Source organism: Orcinus orca, chromosome 12, assembly GCF_937001465.1.
Source record: "Orcinus orca chromosome 12, mOrcOrc1.1, whole genome shotgun sequence".
NCBI classification, from domain to species: Eukaryota; Metazoa; Chordata; class Mammalia; order Artiodactyla; family Delphinidae; genus Orcinus; species Orcinus orca.
In genome coordinates, this window is record NC_064570.1 from 21,387,635 (window position 1) to 21,408,703 (window position 21,069).

Here is a 21,069-nt window from a genome sequence, read left to right on the forward strand (position 1 = left end):
ACAATAAATGCTGGAGAGGGTGTGGAGAAAAGGGAACCCTCTTACACTGTTGGTGGGAATGTAAATTGATACAGCCACTGTGGAGAACAGTGTGGAGGTTCCTTAAAAAACTAAAAATAGAACTACCATACGACCCAGCAATCCCACTACTGAGAAAACCATAATTCAAAAACAGTCAGGTAGGGCTTCCCTGGTGGCGCAGTGGTTGAGAGTCCGCCTGCCGATGCAGGGTACACGGGTTTGTGTCCCGGTCCAGGAGGATCCCACATGCGGCGGAGAGCCTGGGCCCGTGAGCCATGGCCGCTGAGCCTGCGCGTCCGGAGCCTGTGCTCCGCAACGGGAGAGGCCACAGCAGTGAGAGGCCCACGTACCACAAAAACAAACAAAGAAAAAAACACTCAGGTACCAAAATGTTCATTGTGGCTCTATTTACAATAGCCAGGACATGGAAGCAACCTAAGTGTCCATCAACAGATGAATGGATATACAATGGAATATTACTCAGCCATAAAAAGAAACAAAATTGAGTTATTTGTAGTGAGGTGGATGGACCTAGAGTCTGTCATGCAGAGTGAAGTAAGTCGGAAAGAGAAAAATAATACCGTATGCTAACACATATATATGGAATCTAAAAAAAAAAAAAATAGGAAAAAAAAATGGTCATGAAGAACCTAGGGGCAAGACGGGAATAAAGACACAGACCTACTAGAGAATGGACTTGAGGATATGGGGAGGGGGGAAGGGTAAGCTGGGACAAAGTGAGAGAGTGGCATGGACATATATACACTACCAAACGTAAAACAGGTAGCTAGTGGGAACCAGCCGCATAGCACAGGGAGCTCAGCTCGGTGCTTTGTGACCACCTAGAGGGGTGGGATAGGGAGGGTGGGAGAGAGGGAGACACAAGAAGGAAGAGATATGGGGACATATGTATATATATAACTGATTCACTTTGTTATAAAGCAGAAACTAACACACCATTGTAAAGCAATTATACCCCAATAAAGATGTTAAGAAAAAGAGAGATTGGAGTGAGAGCATTTCAGATAGAGGGAACAGGAAGTGCAAAAATTTAAAAATTAAATTAAGTTTAAAAGTGACTTTGAATGTTAAAGGAAAATAAATACGAGTAGTGTGGCTAGAGAATAGTGGAGCAGCGTAGTAGCTATGAAATCAGTGAGATAGGCAGGGTCCAGATTGTGGGAGGCTTCGTACGTCCTGGAAAAGCATTTGTGTTTTATTCTAAGGGCAATGGGAGCCACGATCTAATGCAAAATAAATAAGGATTGTATGTTAGTTTACTGACATTTTGCAACTTAAGATGAACATCTGGTTGAAATGGGCAATGGAGGGGCTGAGCTAGATCCTAATGCTAAGTAGGATGTCTGACCAAAAAAATATCATGAGAGAATTGATGATAGTTTTATCTCCCTTCCTCCAACAGAGACTTAATCTCAGCAGAATCTTATTTTAATCCTCATATCATAACAAAGGACCAGAACCTAAAAATTCCATTCTTTAGTGGTGATATTCACCATTGGTAATGAAATTGCTGTTTGGGGCTAACATTCACTTTGTAATTACTGGCAAATAAATGCTCTATACATACGTCTTAATGGATGCACTAAAGTAGGTAGTTAGCCTCAGAAGAAGGAATCACATTTTCTCTCTTGTACTAAGATGGTTGGAATGTACCATGGAAGTCAGGACAAGGTGACTTAGACATCTGTTCTGAACCATGTGTAGCATGCTTGCATTGCTAGCCCCTCTTTCTCTCTCTGTCCCTCTCTCCCAATCTCTCTCTCCATTAATCCTCCAGTGAAACTCAACTGTAAAAGGCTGAAGTACCAACCTGTGCTTGTCACAAATTTGAATTCTGGAGACAAGAAACCTAGAAGGCAAGACAGCATAGCAGACTTATTTTGCTGCCACTTTAAAAATGTGGCTTCAAATTACTCAGATTTCAATATCTTCTTTTTCTCTTCAGTTGGTAATTACCATTAGGATTCTATTAACAACGAAATTTTAGCCAATTATGCTACTGAGTGCTGTGTTTCAAAAACAAACAATTACAGATGGCAATCTACTTCACAAATCTTTTATAAAAATGATATAATTTGTTAAGCTGGTTTGCTGGTCAGACAAAAAATTAAAGCAAAGGAGTTTGGGGCTTGTTTCTTATTTAGCACTGGTCAGTTGCACACAAGAAAACTGGCAGGAGACACTGCAGTACTTTCCATTTCGTGAAGGTTGCCAAGTAGAGTCAATTTATTTCCAGAATGACGGAAAACGTTCTTCTAATTTTCAGCAGATATGGTTTTGCTGAAAAGTTTTTGGCCTTTAATTGGGGTCTTTCATCCAAATATCTTTCCTTTTTTCTTGTTTCTTTTTAGAGATTATGGTCTTTTTTATATAAATGTGATAAAAATCTAGGTTTCTACCATAGATCAGCATACACCAAGTCACTTGATTCAATAAAGGATCTGACTCAGCAGGAAGACCAAAAATGTGACACACTTGTCATCTGGAAGGCCCACTGAAAACATCATCATCCACATCTCTACAAGTTTTCTTCTAGAAGCTCATTGTTCCTTTCAATCCAAAATTGTTCTTCGAAAGATTCATGAAGAGAGAATGAATGAAACAAACTGAATGAGGGAGAAGCCTGTAGTAGGCCTGGAACATCTGGGTCATGTAGGGCCATATTTAAACAATATCTTGTTGGAAGTTGTGTTTGTATGCACATGTGTGCCAGTGGGCGTGCAAATACTTCAATTTCATGTATTTATCAATTCACAGCCATAAAGCAGGGTGGACCTCAAGGAGAATACCAGTCATCGTTTACCCAAATGTAGCCAAATAGAACTATCCTTGAGGTAACATAATTTTCTATGGTATTGTTTTAACAAATCAGTTACTGACAGATGGGACATTTAAAATTTAACAGTAATTTTCTTTAACTAAACAAATTTAACAACTACTTATGTATCACGCTACACATTGAATCTAATAATTTTGGCGATCATAGATAATTTAATCAACGCTCCTTGAGCAATGAGCATCATCTTCTCTGTGTTGTGACATTTATGTGAGAAAGGATGCTTCCAACCACTTGTTCTGTGTCACGTGAAGGTTCCATTTCAGATGGAGGTTTCCAGTAACAGTGTAATAAAATCTTAAATGAATACCAGAAGCATTATTTGTTTTTAAAAAGTCAAACTGAAGTTTGTGGAGGAAAAGTCAGTCAGCGTTTAATGGATGGAACAGAGAGTGGAAACATCTGACAGAACAGTAGGAAACTTTGTACTGTTTTGAATGCCTCACCACTCCTCACACCATCTGTCATGCATTTCTCATGAAATAAACAATTTTCAGAAATGTTTTGTCCAGGAAAGAGACATTTTACATTTTACTGATTTATTTATTCTACGTGGACTTAAAGTAATGACGTTTAAGAAAATCGCTTGTGAAGGAGATACTTTTTTGCTAATAGCTAGTAGTTCTTTTAGTTATGGAGGCTATGAGATGTGGATACATATTATAATAGATGGATCAAATGGGAAATGTAGGGGGGCGGCCTGAAAAGAAAGGCAGTGCTGCCAGGAGCAAACGCTGAATTTCCTGCCGGTTTTATTTCCCCAAATCAAGAGTTTCTCAGAAGGTCTGGCTCATAGAAGGGACTGGGGAAAGGGAGAGGAAAGATGACTCTTCTCCAGGGGGGGTCTCTCCTTCATAAAATTCTTGAACTGTTGCCACAATCTGGCCATATTTTTCTGCCAGAGGAAACATGACAGTCATTATTTACAATTTTCATACTATGTCTCGGTTGATTATCCAAGTCTCTTCCCACCACTCCATATGTGAAATTACATTTTCTTAAATAGTTACTATTTCCTTAGTAGTTCAGGGGCATTTTCCACAACTGTTCCATGACTGTGACCCTTAACTTGACTTTGACCATGGCTTGTGAGAATGTTTTTAACATCACCTCTCTAGGACTTTTTCTACTTAATAATTTTCAGCTTCAGTTTTTCTCCTTTTGTTTCTTCGACTCTACAAATGCCTTTTTTTTTTTTTTTTTTTTGGTCGTATCGAGGAGACGAGTGTTGTGATAGGAGACTCTGAACACAGTCTCAGCTTCGATGTAGCTGTATGTTCTTGGACCAGTTACTTAACCTCCTGCTTCTTCGATCCTAAAAGGGTCGTGGTGACGCGTACTCCTCGGGGCTATGGTGAAGGTTGAATGAGATAATGTATGTAGAGCATCTGGTTCATATCAGGAAATAGATGTTTATTCCCTCCCCACACTTATTTCCTCTGTTTCTTTAATCGTTATTCCCATTACTGTATCCGTCTTCATCCACCGGCGTCTCCCGCTCCCCTGTGTTCCCGGCACTGCCTTTGTCCTTCTCATGGATGGATGACAAGACAGAGGCGCTGTGCGCTGAAACCGTGCTCTCCCCCATCTATTATGCTATGTTCAAAACAATTTTAAGGCTCCAAAATTCATACTTCATAGAGCAATAAAAAGTAGCAGGAATTCTAAAACTACCAGAACGTTGACTTTCACTCACGCTTTTCAAATTTATCTTTCAACCTCCATATTTCTGAGGTCCAGACATATGTTGTTGCTTTCTTTCTCCCACCCCCTATCTCTCTTTGTAATTTCATTATTCCTTTGTTTTCTATTAGCATTTTCCCCCTCCTTTTGCACTATCCTTTAATTGGGTATCTACCTGAGATTAACAGTGATTTCTTCTGGGTTAAATCTAGTGGCCTTGCATCTCTAAATTTAGTTGCCCTGTACTGACCTTAATGCTAATTACTGGCTTTAATGCTAATTACTGGCCTTGCTGTTTAATCTTTTCTTCTGTGGTAGCACCTATTTCCTCACATCTCTCATCCAGTTCCTCATTCTCACACGTGGCATAGCTTCAAATTATAGTACCCACCTTATCTAAAACATCTTTTATAGCCACTTTTTCTTTTCCCTTTTTCCAGGCACTAAAAAAATCTGAAACTCCACCTGTTTTCCATTTTATTTGCTATGATTGTTAGGGATCTCCAGAGAAACAGAACCAACAGGATAGATAGATAGATGATAGATAGACAGATAGATGATTGAGAGGTAGATGTCAGCTGGGCGAATAGATAGAGAGAGAGAGAGATCGAAGAGGAGATTTATTATAGGAATTGGCTCATGTGACTCTGGAGGCTGACAAGTCATCATCTGCCGTCTTCAGGCAGACGTACCAGGAAGGCTGGGGGTGGAATTCAGTCTGAGTCTGAAAGCCTGAGAACCAGGGAGGCTGTTGCTGTGAGTCCTGGAGTGTGAAGGCCCCAGAGCCAGGAGCTCCAATATCCAAGGGCAGGAAAAGATGGGTGTCCCTGCTCAAGAGGAGAGAAAGAATTCACCCTTCCTTTGCCTTTTTGTCCCATTTGCACCCGTAATGCATTGAATGATGCCCTCCATACTGGTGAGAATGGATCTCTTTACTCAATCTACCAAACCAAATGCTAGTCTCTACCAGAAACACCTCATAGACCCACCCGGAAATGATATTTTACCAGCAATTTGGGCACCCCTTCACCCAGTCAAGTTGATGCATAAAACTGGCCATCACGAGTCTACCTCTTATCAGCTTGGTACCCATATGCATCTCCTTCAACTTAATTTTCAAGTAAGGACAGTAACAGGATCATAATTCCACCTAACATGATACAGCTATACAGTGCATGACAGAAAACACACTCAGAATACCAAGCTTTGAGTGTCTGTGTACTCCCAAAATTCTTACGTTGAAATCCTAATCCCTAAAGGTGATGGTATCAGTAGATGGGGACCTTGGGAGGTGACTAGGTAGTGAGAGTGAAGCCCTCATGATTGGGATACTGCTCTTACAGAAGAGATCCCACAGAGCTCCCTAGCCCCTCCACTATGGGAAGATGAAAGAAGACTGGGACCTGGAAGAGGACCTCACCCTATCATGCTGGTCTTGGACCTCCAGCCTCAAGAACTGTGAGTAAATTTCTGCTGCTTATAAGCTACTGCCTCTGTGGTGGTTTGGTATAGCAGCCTGAATGGATTAAGACAGACATCTTCCTCTTGCAAGCTCCCATAAATCCTTCCAATCTTTCCCCTCCCTCGTTTACCTTAAACAATAACTATAAATGTTAAAACACCATTTTAATTGTCCCTACTTAGTTCAGAAACTTGCCATGCTTCTCAATTGTCTGTTTCTTAAAATTAGTACTGAAACCAAGTTTCAAGGCATCTCACCCACTCGAGTCCTGAAATCGGCTTATTCTTTATTATTCTCTATAAGTATTTCTTTGTAAGTTTTCCACATAGGCATCTAGGTATGTAGAAAAGAATCCTGCAATGAATGTATTACTTTGGATTGTCCCGGGCCAATGTTAACCAGTGGTAAAAGGTGGAGGAGCTGGTGTGCAGAAACCATCGTGGAGAAAGTGGAGAAAACAAATGATTTGTCTGTGGTTCTGTGTACTAATTAATTAATATTGAGACACCATCATACCTGCCTATATATGAGCTGACTAACTTTTCTGAGACAGAGAACTGTTCGGGGCTATTTAAAACTATTAGGGCTGTTAACTATTACTTCATATAAGCAAGATGAATAAATCTTATTGGCCAAATAATAACTGAGCTTTCTAGCTTTGTCTTTTAACAGCACCAAAGTCAAGTCTTCCAAGAAAACAACTGCTTTCACAAGTACCATCTCATGGTCTCCATGCTCTGTGCTGTATTTATTATGAGGACTGATAACTTAGTACTCACATTACTAATAGAGGCAAATATTGATACTTGTGCTGACATTTCAATTGGTTTGGCCTGATCCCCACAGTTTCTGCAGTGGGGCAGGGCTAACTGGCCTTTTCAACCAGCATGTTCCAAACAAAACGTACACTTTATCCTTATTAGGCCTAGACCATGCTTATCATGGTTCTTCCTATGCTGATGCTCTCGGTGACTCTGTGAAGGAAGACTTCCATCACCAGCAGATATAAACTAAAATAAAAGTAACACAGAGTATTCCAAAATATAAATAGTAATTTATTTATTGGCCATTTTTGATGCTTTTCCTCCATCATCTGGCCCATTGAGGAAGTCCGATGTGTTAATTCCTTGTCTTTCAGAGGCTGGATGACATCTTTAAGAAACCATGTAACACAGATTCACTGTTCAGTGGAATCATGCAAATCTAGGAGCCCAGCTGGAGCGCAGGCCACATATTAAAGAGATGCTATGGCCAAAAAAGAGTTCCACACTCCTCACCCTACTCCCATCCAACTTATTACTTTGTCCACTACCTGCCAACACCTGTCTCCACCTTGCCCCTTCTTAGTGTACTTGCATCTCCGCTTCTTGCCTTTCACTTCCTCTACAGGATCATGATATATCTCTTGCCTTCCAGTTTGACAAATGACAGCAAGATTATTTGATTTCTCGAACTGGACAGAACCTTTTCTCGTAAATGTTATTCTGGGCCCTGTTGCCTCCCTGGTTCTGGCTCCAGAGGATCAAGGTTGGCTGTTATCTTGAATGCTTCTAAGCCCTGTGGAAATGCAGACAGTGAGATACTTGAGTTTTTGTCAATGTCACTGTTCTACAATTGAAAGCATGCAATTTTTGAACCCACCCTACTTCACAGGAGAGATTCTCTTCCAGGTTTTTGGCTGCAATTGAAAAAGTTTAGGATCTTCTAGACTCTGTCATGTCTTCTTTCTGTAATAACTGTTTTGTAATGCTACCTTTATGATTCCAAAGTAAAAGCCAAGAATAATGTAACCTATATACACAAAGTTTCCAAAAAAATTAAAAAGAATATACAAACTTATATAAAAGAGAAATAGGAGAAAAATAATTCATAATAGATTAGCATGGATTTCATTATGTAAATGCGTAGGAATGAGCATTCTAGAAGACATAACACTGTAGTGAGATGGTTGTACCTATGTACCAAACCTACTTGTGACAACTATAAAGGCAGATGGTTAGAGGTGTGTTTTATTTGGAGACTCAAATAGCATACGTAAGTGGTGCTACTGTCAGGATGTGATCAAAAACAGTGGTAAAGTCCAAACAAAACAAAATATGATCTTCCCCCTGGGAAATGTAGCGTTGTTATATAAAATAGAATTAGCTTCTAGACTCAGGTAATATAAATAGGTTTTTAACTTATATGAACACCTTGTGGAACAATGACATGTTTTGTAGGATTCTAGATAATTTTTTATTGTCTGGACTGTCTCTTGTATTCCAGGACATCTAGCATTCCTGGACCCTGCCTATAGATCTAGTCAAAGTCAATAGCCTCTTCACTGTGGTGACAACCCCAAATTGTTCCTTCTCCCATTTATAAGATGCCACCAAGAGGGTGGTAGGGCTCCCATTGAGTGGCAGAGTTGGTGGGGGTGTGAATTGACATTTATTACACACCTACTATGTTGAAGCATCTATGAAGATAGCTTACATGTTTTTTAACTTCATTTTCAAAATCGACCTTTGAGGTAGGCAGCCTAGAGAGGTTAAATAACTTACTTAAGGTCACACAGCTAAGAATTAATGAGCTGAGTAGAGCTTGATTCCATTGCTGGTGGCATCCTTGGCTCTCTGTGCAGAAAACTAAGAAATGGTCAATATCATACACACAGCAGGAGAGGCCCTTTCATGGAAATTTCAAGGGGGTTCCCAGCTGAGCCATGCCAGATGCATGAAAGCCCAGCCCAGGCAGAGAATGTCAATCAAGCTATTCACAAGCTCCAGCTGAGTAAGGTCCTGTCCACTGCTGTGCAGCAGAGTCTAAATCTTGGCCCAAGACCCAGCCCTGGAACAAGGCTGCTCTCTGTGGGATTTTTCTTTCTTTCTTAAAAAAAAAAAACAACAAACCTACATTGTTTTCCTTCTTATAATGGAAATAATAGATGCTAATTGTAAAATATTCCTACAATGTAGAAATGTATAAAACGGGAAGTAAAAATTCTGTAATACCATCCCTCAAAGATAATTGTTGCTATCCAATTGGTATACATCCTTTGGAATTTTTCTCTGGAGTGTATAAAAACAGTAATTTTAAATGAGATCACACTATACACAGTGCTTTTAACTTGCTATTTTTATTTAACAATATATTGTGGCTATTAATCCTTGTCATTATACATACAGAAAACAACTCCTCTCCTTTATTTTTAATGGCTGCATAATATAGAATTATTTACTCTCTCTTGCTCTAGGTCCATAAGGAAACTTTGCCTAGGGGAAATAGACCACAAAAAGTAATTTTTAAAACTTTTCTGCCACCACAAACAATGCTCTAATGGACATCATTGAGCATATATAACTTTGCACAAGGGTATAACTACTCCCACAGGATAAATTCCTAGAAATTGAATTGTCAAATTGCCCTCTAAAAGGCTCTACCAATTTACAATTATACCAATGGTACATGAAAATCTCAATTCTCTACACCCCAGCAAACTCTAGTTGTTAACAATTCTTTTTTTTTCTACTGGTTTTGGGAAAATAGTGCATGTTCCTTATTTTAAAAATACAGTTAAGTATATGAAAAACTAATAATGCTTGAAATCACACCCTTCAAGGATTTCTTTCGAGATATTTTGCTACACGTCTGCAGTGTGTTGATTGGTGCCTCCACAGAGGTATGTCCACCAGGAACCTCTGAATGTAACTCATGTGGAGAAGGGTATCAATAGCAGTACCTGTATTAGTCAGGGTTCCTCAGAGAAACAGAACTAGTAGGATATATGGGGATACAGATAGAAGGAGACATTATAGGAATTGGCTCATGCAATTATGGAGGCCAAGAAGTCCCACAGTTTGGAAACCCAGAACCAGGAAAGCTGGTGGTATAATTCAGTCAGAGTCCATAGGCCTGAGAACTAGGGGAGTCAGTGATGTAACTCCCAGTCTGAGGCCAAAAGCCTGAGAACTTGGGTCTGTTGATGTAAGTCCCAGAGTCTGAAGGCTGGAGAACCAAGAGCTCCAAAGTCGTAGGGCAGGAGAGGTGAATGTCTCATCTCTCTCTCCCTCTCTCTCCCTCTTTTTTTCAGTGTGGATCTTTTAATGCACATTTTCTCAGTCTTTACAAGAACAACACAATGTAACTCTTACCCTTCCTCTGCCTTTTTGTTCTATTTGAGCCCTCAGTGGATTGGACTCTATTGGATTGGATGACGCCCATCCACACTGGGGAGGGCAGATCTTCTTTCTCAGTCTATTGATTCTCTTCCAGAAACACTCCCACAGACATATCTAGAAATAATGTTTTACCAACTGTCTGGGCATCCCTTAGCCCAGTCAAGCTGACACAAACTATTAACCATCACAGTACTTTGTTCCTTTTTATGGTTATATCAGTACTTCATTCCCTTTTATCATTACATAATGTTTCATTGCATGGATACACCACTTTTGTTTACCCATTCATCTATATTCCAATTGTTTCCACTTTTTGGTTATTATGAATAATGCTGCTATAAACATACATGTACAAGTTGTTGTATAGACATATGTTTTCAATTCATTTGGATGTATAACCAAGAGTGGAATTGCTGGGTGGTATGATTATTCTATGTTTAAGTTTTTGAGGCACTGCCAAACTGTTTTCCACAGTGGCTGCACCATTTTACCTTCCCACTAGCAATGTATGAGGATTCCAATTTCTCCACACCCTCACTAACACTTGTCATTTTCTTTCTTTTTTTAAATTATACTTAGCCTAGTGGATATGAAGTGGCATCTCATTGTGGTTTTGATTTGTATTTCCTTAATGACTAATGTTTTGAGCACATAATCACTTTTAATGCTTCAGAATAGTCCATTGTATGTATGTACCCTGGTTTATTTCATAATGTATTTAAGCTGTTTCCTACTGATAGGCAAGTAGTATTTTCCAAAATCTTTTCGCCATTATAAGCAATTTTGCAGAATATCTATTCGCTTTGCTCAATAAATACAGTTCTTTATAGTGTAAAGTCCTGGGATTAAGATTGCTAGTGAAAATAATGCTCATTTTACTTTTTTTTTTTTTTTTTTTGCGGTACGCGGGCCTCTCACTGTTGTGGCCTCTTTCGTTGCAGAGCACAGGCTCCGGACGTGCAGGCTCAGCGGCCATGGCTCATGGGCCCAGCCACTCCACAGCATGTGGGATCCTTCTGGACCGGGGCACGAACCCGTGTCCCCTGCATCGGCAGGCGGACTCTCAACCACTGCGCCACCAGGGAAGCCCTCATTTTACATTTTAACACGTATTAACAAACAGTCCTCCTGAATAGTTCCACTTATTTTCTGGCGGTGCCTGTTCTTCCACATGCTGGTTAACGATGTTGCAACTAAGCCACTGAGCCTTGGTGCACAAGAAATGTCATATTCCCTTATTTACTTAAAAAAAACAAAACAAAACAAAACTTAAATTAGACTCTGTGATCTATCCTGTTGACGTGGGAAAAGGGATTAAATTACAGACGTAATTGGGGATCTCCTCCAAACCTGTCCCCCACGCCAAGCCACAAGGTCTTGCAAAATCTGGGGATTCTTAAAACTATTCCAGTGCAGCAGAGAGATCCCCAGAGCCTTCTGTCCACAGGGCTGCAACAGCCATGCTTATTCTCCAGGGCCTCACTGTCCCTAGGCATCCGATGACTCTGCCGTTTCCACGCCATACTTGGGGAACTTTAAAAAGCTGTACACCTAGAGCTGGTTTCCAGACTCTGAAGTGTGCTTCCCCTGCCCCTGGCGGGGACAGGGGCTCAAGTCCTGCTGCCCTCATGACCCTTTGAACCCCAACTTTCTCTTTCCCTGTAAATCACCCTCTGTTTTCTTCCATCTCTCTCTCCATCTCTCTTTCCACTTTCTCCCAACCTCTCTATGAAACCAGACAATTTGGTCAATAAGTTCAGTTGTGTACAAATGACAGGCAGAGCCAGGGAGATTTTGTCTGGCAAATCTGGAAAAATCCATGAGATAAGAAAACAGAAAGGCTGGAATGGGGGTAGAACATGCTTACAGGAAGAACAAACACAGATTAATCCCTCTATCTGCTTCATTATGTCTGTCTTTTTCATCTCTGTTAATCTGATGTACAAAAATTGTTTTTCTTTTCTTTGCTCATTCTTCTCTTGAGGTGTTTCTTGTCTTCCACATTGATTAGAAATCTTTTTAATCTTTGTCACCCTAATAGGTATTAGATTATATTTTGCTTTCTTTGAATTTGTATGTATTTTATTTAATGATGTTGGTCAGCTTCTCCTGTGTTTGTTCTTCATTTATAAGTCTCTTCTGTGAATTGCCTTTTCCTTTTCTTTGCTTATTTCCTAATGAGTGTTTGACTTACTGATATGTAGGCACTCTTTTTGTTTTTTAATTGGAGTATAGTTGATTTACGATGTTGTGTTAGTTTCAGGTGTACAGCAAAGTAAATCAGTTATACATATAGCCACTCTTTTTTTTTTTTTTTTAGATTCTTTTCCCATGTGTAGACACGCTTTATAACAAAAATATTCAACCTTTCAAATGCATCACAAGTACTTCCTCTTAGTCTGTTATATACTGGCCAAGTTTTCTATGGTATTTAAGTTTCTAAATTTATGTAATCAAATGTCAATATTTTCCTTTTCACTTTTTGGATTTTTTCCTGAGTGTCACAATAGGCTTTTCTACACCGAGAAAGATTTTTGTTTTAGTGCTATATTTTGTTTTGGTGCTCCCATATTTTATTATATTATTATATTCTTTATTTGCATATTTAAACTATCTGGATTGTGTGTGTGTTATATGAAGAAAGAATATAATTTTTCTTGGCTAGCAAATTTTCCCAAATTATTTATTGATTAATCTACCTGTTATTTACCTACTTGAACTGCTTCCTTTTCCTCATTCTTTTTTCTAAGTAGTATTGCTGATGTATATAACTAGTTCTATATATTTACCTTATTTCTAACCACCTTACTGAACTCTAATGTGAAACTATCAGTTATTTCTTTGGGTTTTCTATATATAAGAGTACTAGCATAGCATCATCAAAGAGAGCTGTTTTTAGCCCTCATATAAACGTCAATGAAATTATAGTTTTCTTCATATGAGTTTTATGTATTTCTTATTAAATTTATTTATTACTATTGGGAATAGAGTAGATAGGTGAGTGTGGGTCTGTTTGTCTTATTGCCTAAGTAGGACATCTTGAGCAATATTAAATAATAAAGCTGAACCCCTTCTTCCCTTAAAAAATATTTTGCTGCTAGTGAATGCACATTTAAAGTATTTAAGGGACTTGTCAAGTTGCCCTCTTAAAAATCTTTCCAATTTATACTCCCACTCGAGTACCTAAGAGTGTCTATTTCCTACACCTATGTCGGAAAAGGGTCATAATGTGTAATATAGATATTTCATCTGGGCATGAAATGAACATGGTCTTTGAAGCAGTAAATCAGATCACCCTGGCAAGAGTTTGGCATATTTCTCTCCTAGTCTTGTTTTCCCATTGCACCAACCGTGGGCTCAAATTCTTTGCTTTGCTGCTGGTACTTTCTCCATTCAGCTCACAGCCTCCTATCTTGCCTCAATCTTGGCTCTAACCTAGCCATTCCTCCCCCTTGTTTGATTTGCTAACTCATCCCTACGTGTAGGAGATGGAGTTGGCCTGGTCAGTCAGATACTGGCCAAGTGGAGCAGAATGTGTCAAAGACTGGGTTTCCCAGGGACTGGAGCTGGGACTAAGTCAAAGTCCAGAGGTTGAAAAGCAGAAGATACCCTGTGCAAACAACAGGAGGACCAAATGCAAACACTGGACCCGAGCTTCTGAAACCCAGACACAGCTGGCTCACTGCTGAGCTCATCAGCCTCAGGGAAGCGGGTAGCACAGTAAGAAATAAGTCTGGAGAAGTAGGCAGGTACCAGAAAATGAGTAGCCGTGTGTACCCTACTTAGGCATTTGGACTTGGATGTCCAAGTAATAGGGAAAAGATCCAAGTTACAGAAATATGAAATCAGATCTGATAATTATTTTGAAAAATAATTGGAAAGGGGTATGACTGGATGAAAGCTCTATGGAGGAGAAAAAGTTGAGGAAGGCTTTTAGATTCTTAGTATGGATGTCTAAATGGCTGGGGCATCAATTCCACGGTTCTTCAGAGAAACAGAGCCATGATGGGCGATGGCAAGTCTGAAGTACGTAGGGGAGGTTGGCAGGCTGAAAACTCTCAGGCAGGAGCTAAGCTGATGCTGCTGTCTTGAGGCCAAATTTCTTCTTCTTCAGGAAAGACTCAGTGTTGCTTTGCAACTGATTGGATGAGGTTCACTCAGATTATAAAGATATTCTCCTTTACTTAAAGTCAACTAATTATAGATGTTAGCCACATCTACAAAGTACCTTCTAAGCAAGACCTAGATTAGTGTTTATCTGATAACTGGCTACTATGGCCTAGACAAGTTGACATATAAAACTGACCATTACAGACTGTGACACTATTAACTGTATAGAGACTACAGGAGAAGCGAATTTGGGGGCAATTGAGAAAAAAAATCTGTTTGGTTTTGGACACGTTGAGAGTGAGGAACCTACAGTACATCTAGGGGGAACAGAGATACTGTAGGGTGTCTGAGAATGTGTTCTGGATTAGAACTTTAGAGTGAGGTAGTTCAAACCACAAGTAAGGATAAGACTCCTGAGGAGGAACTCATGAGGAGTAGCTGCAAATACTCACTCATGGAAGAGAGTTTAGGGGGTGGACCAGAGATTTCAGTAAGCAGGGAGTGGTGAGGGCTATAGTAACCAGAGAGCAAATGGCCAGCAACTTCTATTTAGTTCCAACTAAGTAGCTATGCATAAATGTTGGTCTAGTGTTGTCAAATCTTTCCATGTTTTAAAGGAACCTGGAAAATCTAAATGAATAAATGAAAAGTTCAGGTTTCAAATCCTGTTTCTTATGTTTGCCTAAAATACCACTGAGCCCAAATTGAATGTATCTGTGGACTGTATCCAGTTTGTGGGCCTCTACTTTGAGAACTGAAGAAGAGTGAGACCAGAAGACTGTGGATGAAACTCTGGGAGCTCCAGCATTTAAGGATCAATATGAGAATGTGTCAAGCGTGGGATACAAGGACTAAAATGAGGCCATAAAACATGACCATTGGAAGTCAGGTGGTGAATTAGCCTGTGAAGTATCTTAGTAGTATGGTGGAGGCAAAAGGTGGATTATACATGTGGAAGAATGTTGAGACTATTTTTTCAAACCCTGTCTCATAAATAATTTTTTTTCACATAAACAGTTTAATAACTCCTGCCTCACTTTTAGTTCTTGAGAACACAATGTACGTTTCTTGCTCCCTTCATGGGTCTGTGCTCAGACTGAAGGAATATGTGGTTCTATGGTCCTCGAACACTTTGACCTTCCTGGTTCCTGGAGTTCAAGGGGCGCAAACAAAAAATATCAAATAAACCAAAAATGCAATTTATTTCTACCAATAAATTCGATGTAAGTTTGTGCAAAGCAATTAATAAAGATAATACATTGCAACAATTTATGAACACTGCCCTAGACAGAATCACTGCAACTTCATATATTCAGCAAAAATAATAAAATTTACACAAAACCCTCATTCTTCCCAAGATTCTCTAAGACCTCCAAAGAATAAGTTCATCAAAGGCCAAGGAAGTTGAAGTTTGTAGCTTCTCTACTTGTCAATTGACAATTCAGTATTTAGCCACCAGTCACGCCTGTATTTTTTTTTTATGTTCTAAGACCAAAAAGGTGAAAAAGTGTCCAATGCAATTGAAATTGTGTTTGCCCATGAATGAGGAAGAAGTGTTGCTTTGTGTGCATATGCGTGTATGTGTGTGTGTGTGTGTGTATGTGCACACATGAATGAAAAACTTTATTTCCTCCTGGGTTTATACCAGTCAGCAGGACTCTGCAAGCTGCTTTCATGCTCCATGAACAAAGCCGCACTCTTGCCGTCAAGCTTGAGATGGCAGCTGGAAGCGACTTTTCTGGGGAAATAAATGTAGAGTCTTTAGAGACTGGCCCTAACCAAAGGGGGAGGAAGCTTCATAAATGAGTTGGAAGTTAAAGGAATGAAGAAGTCTGTTACCATAGATGTCCCCACCCTGTCACCAAAATCCCCTTTAAATTCCATGGGATTTCACTAATTGTAGATGAGTATGGGTTAACATGCTTAAAATGCAAAATCCCAGGCAGGAAAAAGCAGTTTTTTCACACTTTAGGCTTGATTAGTTGGTTTTTCTGTTTACACTTCTCTGAGATCAGCAGGTTTGAAAGAATGTGAGTTTGATGGAAAAGGAAACTGGAAAAAAGTAGTGATCATCTTGGAGGGGGAGAGCCTTCAGAGGAGGCAGGGAGAGGACCTCAGAGAAGACATGAGACTCAAGGGACCAGGGGAGCACGAATCTGGGTAAGGATAAGGAGAGGGTTAGGAGGCAGAGGATAAGAACCAAGAAGTTGAAATGCTAAGTAGCAAAGAAAAGTTTTATTTATGTCCTATTGCCACTTGACTCTCCTTGCGGTTAGGTGATGAAGTGCTTTTCCTGGTGGCAATTAAACTGGCAGGGACTTCCCTGGTGGCACAGTGGTTGGGAGTCCGCCTGCCAATGGGGGGGACACGGGTTCGGGCCCTGGTCCGGGAGGATCCCACATGCCGCGGAGCGGCTGGGCCCGTGCGCCACAACTGCTGAAGCCCACGTGCCACAAATTCTGAAGCCCGTGCGCCTGGAGCCCGCGCTCCGCAACAGGAGAGGCCACCACGGTGAGAGGCCTGCGCACCTAGGTGGGGAGTGACCCCCGCTCGCCGTGGCTGGAGGGAGCCCATGTGTAGCGGCGAAGACCCAGCGCAGCCAGGAATAAATGAATGAATGATTAATTGAATGAATGAATGAATAAATAAATAAATTTATATTAAAAAAAATTTAACTGGCAGCTGCCTGGGCTGGGGTTGGGGATGATGAGGGTGGGGGAGAGGAGGGATTGATCCCACCCAGAGATGCTGGGCTAAAGTGAAGATGAGGAAGAATCTAATTAAAAGATCTCAAATTAATTAAGAAACCATGGTATTTGAGGGATGAGTCATCAGAGCACTGCCACAGAAATCACTTTCTAACATCTTCATCTATTGGAGAGGGGCTTTTCTCAAATCTGATTTCTCCATTTGGCTAAACTTAAATTGAAATTATGTGTATGTGTGTGTGTGTGTGTGTATATATATATATATATATATATATATATAGATATAGTAGCTAATACAGTTTAACTGTACAATTACTCTTGTTCTAACTTGACTTTAATTTGTCACAGGTTATTTTTTATAGGTGACTGTAGTTGTGTTAGTTCTCGGATTTTAAATGTATTTCCATAATTTTTATGTTAGGGGAGGAGTTAAAAAACTGGTACTAAATTATCTTTAATATCTTATATTCACATACAGATTTACAGTGCTTATTTTTGGACTGAACAGTAAAGGTGAAAAGAACATTTAACCTTTCAATCTGCACAAATTCCCTGAGGAAGGCATTAGTATTTCTACTTAACAGCTAAAGAAACTTAACTTCCCTCTCTACCCTCTTTGTGACTCTGTGTGAGCTATTTATTCACATATGTTGTTCAGAGGGCATCAGGAGGAAGCAGGCAATTAGGAAACAATCTGAGTAAGGTAAACAAATGCCATATAGAATGCTACAGAGTTTGATTAAAATGATAACTCTTGACTTATATTTTATTTTTTTTAGTTGATTGAATTGAGGAAGTTGTTTAATTTCTTTGAAATTCAAATAAAATTAATGGCTATTGTCAGGATGGAGAAAATCTGCATAATGTTGTTTGCATATTAATTATTACAAAGTAACACTCTATAATGTTAATTATTGCTATTATTATTATTATAAAAAGAAAAATCTTAACTCTAGTGCTCTGAAATTATAACTATTGACTTTTAAAAGAGTAAAGCAGAACACCAGATTCCTAACAACTTGGCTGTCCACACGTTTCTGTAGTACATGTGGCGGAGGCCTAGCAAATTTTGTCTTCACATTTGTTGTGAAAAAGAAATCCTTATGACTACCTGAGAGCTTGCTGTTTTGTTCTGAAGATTCAGTAAAAGCAAATGAAGTAAAGAGTGTGACTAAATATGACAGATAAAAATGGAAGAACTATGCGTCAGACATGAAAACTCAAGAAGACCCGTGATATTCTTATATTGCTGTTTCTCTTAAGCTTCCCAGGGTACGCTAAATTTTTGCAAAAAGTCAGGAGGTTTAGAAACCACACAGAGAAACATTCCTTGGAAAGAGGAACTCTTCAATGGTCTAAGATTACAGATCCTTGAATTGGAATGGTATGCAGTTGAGTTTTCCATTCACAGTTCCAGGAAAAAATGGGATTTTTTTCCCATTAAGAATACTGTTATTTAGTTATTTTGAAGTATACAGTACATACATGCTTTTTTCTTAAACCACTAGATTTCATAAGAGGCACACATTTGAGTATTTCAAACCTTCTCTGTTGATTTTAGATCAGACATGGGGCTCAACTGTAGATAAAATTTCATTTCAAGTACAGTACAGAACAGAAGCAGAGACATCCATCATACGGCTCATAAAGTGCTTAAATTTACTATTTACTTCTTGGGAATGACTCAGCATTCATATTTATAATAACAAAATACTACACAACAACTGCCAATAAATATTGGAAAGGCTGACCTATCTAGATACAGCGCAGTAATTATTATATCCTGACGAAACTCTTAAGTCTTGATGGCAAAGAGAAAAGTGCTTTAAAACTTTAAAAGAATCTTAATTAAATAAAAAATTAGAGCATTGACCTTTCAGTCAATTTTCCTTTTGCCCTACCAATTAAGTTGCTTAAATTCTCTAAACCTCAGTTTATTTTCCTATAAAATAGGGAAAGTAGTAACAGCTCAACAAAAAGCATAGGATTCTTTCAGTTGCAAATGAGAGATACTCAGCTCAAAATGGCAAAAGGAAACAAAAATAATGCATTGACCCTCCAGGAGTAGCCTTGCATTGGTGTGGCTGGATTCCAGTTCAAACAATATCAGTGAGGACTCAGTCACTGCCATAGACTGAAAGCTTGTGTCCCCCGCAGAACTCATATCTTGAAACCTAATCCTCAGTGTGATGGTATTTGGAGGTGGGGTTTTCGGCAGGTGATTAGGGCATGAAGGTCTTGAGGTGAGCTGATAAAAGGTAGTGCGTTTTAAAAGAGACCCCAGTGGTTAAAACTTGGCACTCTCACTGGCGTGGGCCTGGGGTTCAATCCCTGGTCAGGGAACTAAGATCCTGCAGGCCGTGTGGCGTGACCAAAATATAAATAAATAAATAAGAGAGACCACAGAGAGCACCCCTCCCCTTCTTGCATGTGAGGACACAGCAAGAAAATGACATCTATGAACTAGGAAGCAGGTTCTCACCAGATATCAGTCTGCCAAGCAACTTGACCTTGGACTTCCCATCCTCCAGAACTGAGAGAAATAAATTTCACCACCCAGTTTATGGTATTTTGCTACAGCAGTCCGAACAGACTAAGACCGTCACTCTCAATGCCGTGGCTCTGCCTTCTTCTGCTAGATCCAACTCTCAGGCAGGCTCTGCTCATGGGGTGAGATGGCCACCAAGAACTCCAGCTTATATCCAGCGAGCTTCAGAAAGAGAAGGTCTGTTTCTCAGCTGTTACAACAGTAGTTAAATCACTGATTGGCAATGACTCTGATTAGCATGACTTGGATGTTGTGTTTATCTCTGAATTACTCCTTGCAATAAAGCAGATGTGAAGTTTTATTGGCCCAGTCTAGGCTATATGTCCACCCCATAAATTAGAGGTATAGTCAGCTCCACTCAAACAGTAGGAACTTGAGAGTAGGTGAAGAGTAGCATTCTCCACAGAAAATCTGGGTGCTATGATGACAAATAAAGAGAATATATCAGGGTGACTATGATAATTAAATAAGATAATACATGTACATAAGATATTATGTGAACATAAGGGATTCTTATGTATTATGCCAGATGTTATTTAATTAGGATATCCCTAAAAAGACTGTTTTTTTTTTTTTTAAATAACGACATTTGAGATTTTGTAACTTGAAACATCTGAGTTCTACATCTCTTGAAGGTCTCTTTCAGTGTGCCAAATTCTCCTCTGTAGTTATGGTGGCAAATTCTCATAGAGCTGATGCAGGATTAAAGAACCACTAAGTATTGGAAAGCCTGACCTATCTAGATACAGTGCAGTAATTATTCTATCCTGACGAAACTTTTCTTAAGTCTCTATAGCAAAGAGAAAAGTGCTTCAAAACTTTAAAAGCTGTTGCAGGATTAAAGAACCACTAAGTATTATCTTTAACATAAGGATTTGAATTTCTCTGGAAGAATTAAGCAAGGCTTTGGCATCCAAATAACAATGTGTCTTAAATGAGTAGAAGAGACTAGTATGATCTTATTTTGGAATTACAAAATAAATGATACATTCTTTGAACAATAAATCTGCATGGGAGCACAAATGTTGACAATTGGTATTGTATACTTGTTATTTGAGCACTTACCTGAAAACTAGCTCTTTGATTTTGAATTGTTGTAGAGACTGGCTAGATGGTCATCTATCCTAGTTCCTATTCCTAGGCAGACACAGGGTTGGATTTAACAGCCTCCTTTTTTTTTTTTTAATTAATTAATTTATTTATTTAAGGCTGTGTTGGGTCTTCATTTCTGTACGAGGGCTTTCTCTAGTTGTGGCAAGAGGGGGCCACTCTTCATCGCAGTGCGCGGGCCTCTCACTATCGCGGCCTCTCTTGTTGCGGAGCACAGGCTCCAGACGCGCAGGCTCAGTAGTTGTGGCTCATGGGCCCAGTTGCTCCGCGGCATGTGGGATCTTCCCAGACCAGGGCTCGAACCCATGTCCCCTGCATTGGCAGGCAGATTCTCAACCACTGCGTCACCAGGGAAGCCCTAACAGCCTCTTTGCATTGGGTTGAGACCATGTGACTCTGTCTGGTCAATG

The 21,069-nt window shown here is 39.6% G+C and overlaps 1 protein-coding gene and 1 long non-coding RNA gene across 2 annotated transcripts in view; one reads left to right on the forward strand and one right to left on the reverse strand.

Moving 5' to 3' along the window:
- Positions 1 to 7,038, forward strand: part of LOC117197176 (uncharacterized) — a 42,753-nt gene extending 35,715 nt beyond the window's left edge. Inside the window, exon 5 of the long non-coding RNA XR_007470688.1 lies at positions 5,905 to 7,038. This is a non-coding gene — a long non-coding RNA (uncharacterized LOC117197176). The remainder of the gene's footprint in view (positions 1 to 5,904) is intronic.
- A 2,328-nt stretch (positions 7,039 to 9,366) lies between these two features.
- LOC125960724 (basic proline-rich protein-like) overlaps positions 9,367 to 21,069 on the reverse strand; it is a 38,568-nt gene continuing 26,865 nt past the window's right edge. Inside the window, exon 3 of the mRNA XM_049695629.1 lies at positions 9,367 to 19,967. Within this exon, the coding sequence (XP_049551586.1) occupies positions 19,861 to 19,967 (107 nt within the window). The 3' untranslated portion in view covers positions 9,367 to 19,860. The remainder of the gene's footprint in view (positions 19,968 to 21,069) is intronic.